The sequence below is a fragment of the Tetranychus urticae genome, chromosome 1, assembly GCF_039701765.1.
Source record: "Tetranychus urticae isolate SD_2017Ah chromosome 1, NJAU_TeUrti_SD_1.0, whole genome shotgun sequence".
NCBI classification, from domain to species: domain Eukaryota; kingdom Metazoa; phylum Arthropoda; class Arachnida; order Trombidiformes; family Tetranychidae; genus Tetranychus; species Tetranychus urticae.
In genome coordinates this window covers 7,822,872-7,828,912 of record NC_142958.1, presented here as the reverse complement: position 1 = coordinate 7,828,912, position 6,041 = coordinate 7,822,872, and the positions used below count along the sequence as shown (strand labels likewise).

Genomic DNA, 6,041 nt, shown 5'->3' with positions numbered 1-6,041 from the left:
TAGTATTCAATGTGATGAAAGTTCTCTTGATAGCTGTTAGAATTTCGGTATACATTTGATCGTCTGGTCAGTGTTCAAGATACTGTCTAAAAAATACATTTAATACACTTTAATACACATTTAATACGATTTTCTCCACTTTCATACCATTTATCATAATACAGCTGCGAAAATGAGTTAGACCTTTGCTAATCAACATCAACTCAAGACTCATTGGTCAAGGCATTGAATCGATGTTGATTGTGCTTAATTTATCTCAAAAAAATTGACTATCGGTATGCTTGGATACCAAACAATGCGCCAAAGATATGGTATCGAGGTCTAACTCCATTTTCGCAGCTGTATATTCAAATAAAATGAGATGAAATTTTGGATAACAATAAAACGCGAATTCGCATGAATCGAATTGCATTTATTCAATAAAATTTTATTGCTTTTGACTTTTCATAATGAAATTTTATTTAGATTATTGATATTCATATTGAAGACTCGTTATTGAATCGTAGATTTTTCACGAAAATGCAAATTCGATTCATTTTCCATGGACTCTTCTGGATGCGTCTACTAGTCCTTGACGTACAGAACGAACTCTTTTTGAATCAGTTGTGAGAAATTTGACATGAGTCATAGCTGAACAGAAACGAAGACGGCAATAAGAGTCATTTAAACGCCAAAGAGATACATTCTTGACTCATTGCATGCCTATTTACGTTAGCATTTGCTTCTACGCGAGATGGAAATATCACAGAATAACTTTGTAATCTCTGAATAAAAATAAGATGAATTGGCGATAAAATCAATTTATTCAATAATGTTTCATAGATTTAACATTTTCTGTCTTATTGCTATCGTTATAAGCCCCTGGAAAAGCAGCCTTTATGTACAATTTACATTGATGTACATCTATTTTCCAGGGTGTCATTTTGTTGTTAGTGCTCGTAAAGGCACTCCTCTAGCTTCTCGTAAAGGAACTCCACGAGCTTCTCGTAAAGGTACTCCTCTAGCTTCTCGTAAAGGAACTCCACGAGCTTCTCGTAAAGGTACTCCTCTAGCTTCTCGTAGTGGGACACCTCTAGCTTCTCGTAGTGGGACTCCTCTAGCTTCTCGTAGTGGGACTCCTCTAGCTTCTCGTAGTGGGACTCCTCTAGCTTCTCGTAGTGGGACTCCTCTAGCTTCTCGTAGTGGGACTCCTCGAGCTACTCGTAGTGGCACTCCTCTAGTTTCTCTTAAAGGAACTCCTCGAGCTTCTCGTAAAGAGGCAATTTGCGCTGTAACAGAACCGAATACGGCAAATATAACCATCAAAAAGACAGCACATACTATCTTGATCAATTGCATTGTTATTTTGTTGATTGGATTTTACTTGATTTAACACAAAATTGAAATAAAGCTAAATTACTTCGGTAGGTTTGTATCTTCAACTGATATGCTTTGATGAAAAAGTATCTCTTTTTATAGTGTTACATTCTTATACATTCTTTATTCAGTTTTATTTTCGTTTGCCATGAATAATGAATAATTTCTAAATTCAAATTGATGATTGTCATGTTGACTTCGTCTAGTCAAGAAGTAATACCGAAATTATTTACTTCAAAAACATTATTGAATAAATTGATTTTATCGCCAATTCATCTTATTTTTATTCAGAGATTACAAAGTTATTCTGTGATATTTCCATCTCGCGTAGAAGCAAATGCTAACGTAAATAGGCATGCAATGAGTCAAGAATGTATCTCTTTGGCGTTTAAATGACTCTTATTGCCGTCTTCGTTTCTGTTCAGCTATGACTCATGTCAAATTTCTCACAACTGATTCAAAAAGAGTTCGTTCTGTACGCCAAGATTCCCTCCAAACTTTGTTAAAATTTAGTGGATTTCGGCGGGTGATGATATTTTGAAAAATTTTTTTGAAATGTGGTGGAAAAACAGCATAAATAAATTATGCATGCAAAATAAAATCAAATGAAAAATAAAACAAAATGAAGAATAAACAAGTATAAAAGGCGATTATTTCGCTGCAAATGATATCAGTCGAAGATTCAAGTATGCAAAGTAATTTAGTGGTTAGTGATATTTCAATTTTGTGTCAACCAAGTTAAATCCAATCAACAAAATAACAATGTTATTGACTAAATTTTTTCTTCTGTCTTTCTGATAGCTCTTATTGCCATTCATGATTCTGTTGCAGCAAACTTACAAGTTCGTTCTGCACTACAAACACCAGATCCGTCCAAAGTAGGACTCCATTTCATGATTTACACCCTATTTCTCAACCATTGTGGTTTATCGGAAGGTTCTATACAAAATAAAATGCTCAGTGGAAAGTTATTTTGGCCAAATGGTTTTTTTTGCTCGATTAAAGATGCCGAAACTTTTCAATGTTTTAGGTTGCTACTCGATGAAATCGCAATAAGTGAACGTGCCAATATTGTAACCAAAAAAAACGACATTTAATATCTCATACTTTTTATGTACTCCCGATGGAACTTTCTAAAAATAAACTAACTCCGACTCCTTGCGAGTTTTCAATAACTATCAAAGTTTTAACTCAATATCATAAAAATATTATTCTGGCTCCATCTATATTGTAAAACAATCACCTTTGTTCGTAATATTATCTGGAATTGTATTTAATTGAATACGTATCTATTCAAGTTAATTTTTTTCTATCACATGATCAATCACCTGGTAGTTTTGTTTAATTTTTATCCTTCCAAATTTGTTCCATAACGATACAGGTGAAGTTCAAGGTACATGAAGCTAATTTAGGTTTCGCGTTTGTGACCACTTAATTGAAACACTCTTTAGTTAAATCTTCAACTAATATGACCTTAATTATTTAGCTTACTTGTCATCATTTTGTGATAATATTAAAAGGTTTCCTCTCTCTTTAACCACATCTATTGACAGCTGAGTCTTCATTGATTTTTGTCTCTTAATCATCAATCGCATTGTCATTACTGGACATCTTTCTGGTTTCACTCATCAAGTCTTTTCCTTTACTCACTCAATATGATTCTCTTACGCCAAATAGTCTCACCGAAATGTTACTTCGTTTGTCAAGTTTACTATGGCAGAATCATTCCATGTCTCAGAAGTTACAGTTCAATGCAACCTTCATCATTATCAGATTCATCATCCTTTGATGTTAATCATCAAGTGAAAGCTTTACCGCCTAACCTACGATCATGTCTAAAAGAATGCACAGAACCTGTTACTGCTAAAGTCGTCGGTAAGTGATTTTACTATTATACTTTTCTTAAGTTAATACTAATCAGTTTTTATTATCATTGGCAAGAAGGCTCTGAATGCCGATCAAATATTAATCCTTGTTCGAGTATAATCTCGCTGTTTTCTAGCTTAAAAATGGCTTCAATATCTTGTCGGTAAAATAATAGCTGATTGCAACCCCTGAATCAAAATAAATCAGTTCGTCTTACAGTACCAAAAATTCGAAAACATTTTCATGTCCATAAAACTCTACTTTTATGATCTTTTTATCTGAAATACTTTTCCTTCGTGGCATCCGTAAATTCACAACCTAATATTTATTAAACGCTAATCTTTGTACAATTGTCCATAATCTTGTTCTGTTGCACATTTCCAGGACAAATCCCAACGTGGGTCAAAGGATATTTACTACGTAATGGTCCAGGTCTTCGTAAAATTGGTCCTGATGAATATCGTCATTTATTTGATGGTCTTGCGCTGATCCATCAATTCACTATTGATAATGGCTATGTTACCTATCGTAATAAATTTTTACGCTCAGAGGCTTATAAAAGAAATATGAAGGCCAATCGAATTGTTGTCTCTGATTTCGGAACTCGTGCTTATCCTGACCCATGTAAAAGTTTACTTGGAAGGTACATGAGTTACTTTTCATTTAAACAATTTACAGACAATGACTCTGTCAGTATTTATCCAGTTGGTGATGAATTATATGCTTCTACTGAATCAACTTTTCTTCATAAAATTGACCCTAAAACAATTGATACAACAGGTAGTATCGATTTGGCCCAATATGTTGCTGTCAACACTCAAACGGCTCATCCTCACATCGAATCCAATGGAGTGGTTTACAATTTAGGCAGCAATTTTAGTGGAAAGGGAAGTTACAATGTGATTAAAGTTGATCCTAATGCGTCGAAAGGGTTTACATCAACTTCGCTTTTAACTAGCATTCCAGTTCGTAATCAACTGTACCCATCATATTATCATAGTTTTCTGGTTACTGAGGATTTTATCATCTTCATTGAGCAACCTCTAGTCACATCAATTCCTTCCATACTTCTCAATCATTTTACTGGTGGTGCTTACAGTGCAGCCTTGAAATGGCGACCAGAGTTTAAGGTAGAACAATGATCTCGTCTTTTCCTTGTAATTTACTCCTACTTTGAATTTTCCTTATCTAGACTCGTTTCAATGTGATAAAAAAATCTAACGGTGAAATAATTGCAGATAATTATGTTAGTGAACCCTTTGCTTTCTTTCACACCATCAACGCCTACCAAGAGGATGGTCATATTATTTGTGATATTTGCTGTTACCAAGATGGATCCATAGTTAATGCATTATTTTCCGATAAATTGGCTCAAATCAGTAATCAAGCCGCTGAAAGTAAAGCAGAATCTGTTAAAGAATTTCAGTCTCTCAAATCTCAGGCTCGTCGTTATGTTTTACCCTTGAATATTGATTCATCAAATGAGGTATCATGAGTTATGTCGCCTTTTCTTTGAAAATTCACTCAAACTGTTTATTCATTTCTCTTACAGCTTTTGACAAACCTTAACAGACTGAAAGGCTCGTCAGCAAAAGCTATACGTAATGGTAATGAGATTGAGGTAACGCACGAACCTTTAACTTCAACTGGTGAGTTTTTTGATCTCTCTTTTTTGTCATTAATTATTATAATAAATAACAGAACTTATATTGACGTGCTTTTGTGTCTGCACAACAGTTGCTATAAGCGCTTATTTAAATATTTAGATGTTTGCTAATGCTTATTCATTTACTTACAGGTTCAAGTATGGCTGAAATGCCTCAGATTAACTATCGTCATTATAATGGTAAAAATTATCAATATTTTTACTCAATTACAAGGGGAAAAGATTTTCTAACTCAATTGGTTAGTATTAATTCTGACCAAATTAAGTTTTACTGTTACTATTATCTAATACTATGTTAACTATTCAACTTAAAATATTTTTACAATCAATCTAGTTGAAATGCAATGTAAAGACTAAAGAAACTGTGATTTGGTCTGATGAAGGATGTACGCCATCTGAACCAGTTTTCATCCCAAAACCAGGAGCAATCGATGAAGATGATGGTAGTTATTTCTTATTAAAAATATAATGATTTTGATAAAACCTTAAATATTACAATATCTTTCCATCTTTTAAGGTGTTATTTTATCTGCCGTTTTGTACGAGAACATTGAAAATGAAGGGTTCCTTTTGGCTCTGGACGGAAAATCATTTAAAGAATTGGCAAGGGCTCACTTTAAAACTCCATCTGCAATTACCAGTGATTTTCATGGTTTATTCTGTCCTATTGAATCTTCAGACCAACTTAACAAATGAAGTTGCAAAATCCATCAATGAATTACATTACATTACATACTGTGTTACATTCATATCTAAAGCTATAACATGTATTGTCAATATTATTGGACATCGAAGTTTTGGCAATTTTTGTTAAATTTATTTTCAAATACGATTCACATTACTGGACTGTAATCCCGTTGAATCCTCAGACCAACTTATCAAGAGTAACAAATGAGCTTAAAATTCATAAATGAACGTGTATTACATTCATATCTAAAGCTATTGTCAATATTATTCAACACTGAAGTTTTGGCATTTTTTGTTTTTATTTCCCAAAACGATTCTCACTTCTGTTCTGCAATTTGAAACTTACTGTTTACAATTATCCTTTTACTATTCCAGTTTCTTTCAATTCAATTGTCTTTATAAGCTATTAACTAATCAGACTCTAGATCATTTAATTTGCTTTATTAAGGGTTAAAACAATAATCGA

General features: G+C 33.3%; 1 protein-coding gene across 1 annotated transcript; it reads left to right on the top strand.

The window, feature by feature from the left end:
* The first annotated feature begins 2,730 nt into the window (after nt 1–2,730).
* Nucleotides 2,731–5,820, top strand: LOC107365605 (carotenoid-cleaving dioxygenase, mitochondrial). Its single transcript, XM_015933138.3, has 7 exons — nt 2,731–3,231; nt 3,607–4,352; nt 4,415–4,708; nt 4,775–4,871; nt 5,021–5,127; nt 5,223–5,331; nt 5,406–5,820. Exons 1-7 carry the CDS (start codon nt 3,012–3,014, stop codon nt 5,582–5,584), a joined length of 1,752 nt encoding a protein of 583 aa, XP_015788624.2. The 5' UTR covers nt 2,731–3,011; the 3' UTR covers nt 5,585–5,820.
* Nucleotides 5,821–6,041: the final 221 nt, after the last annotated feature.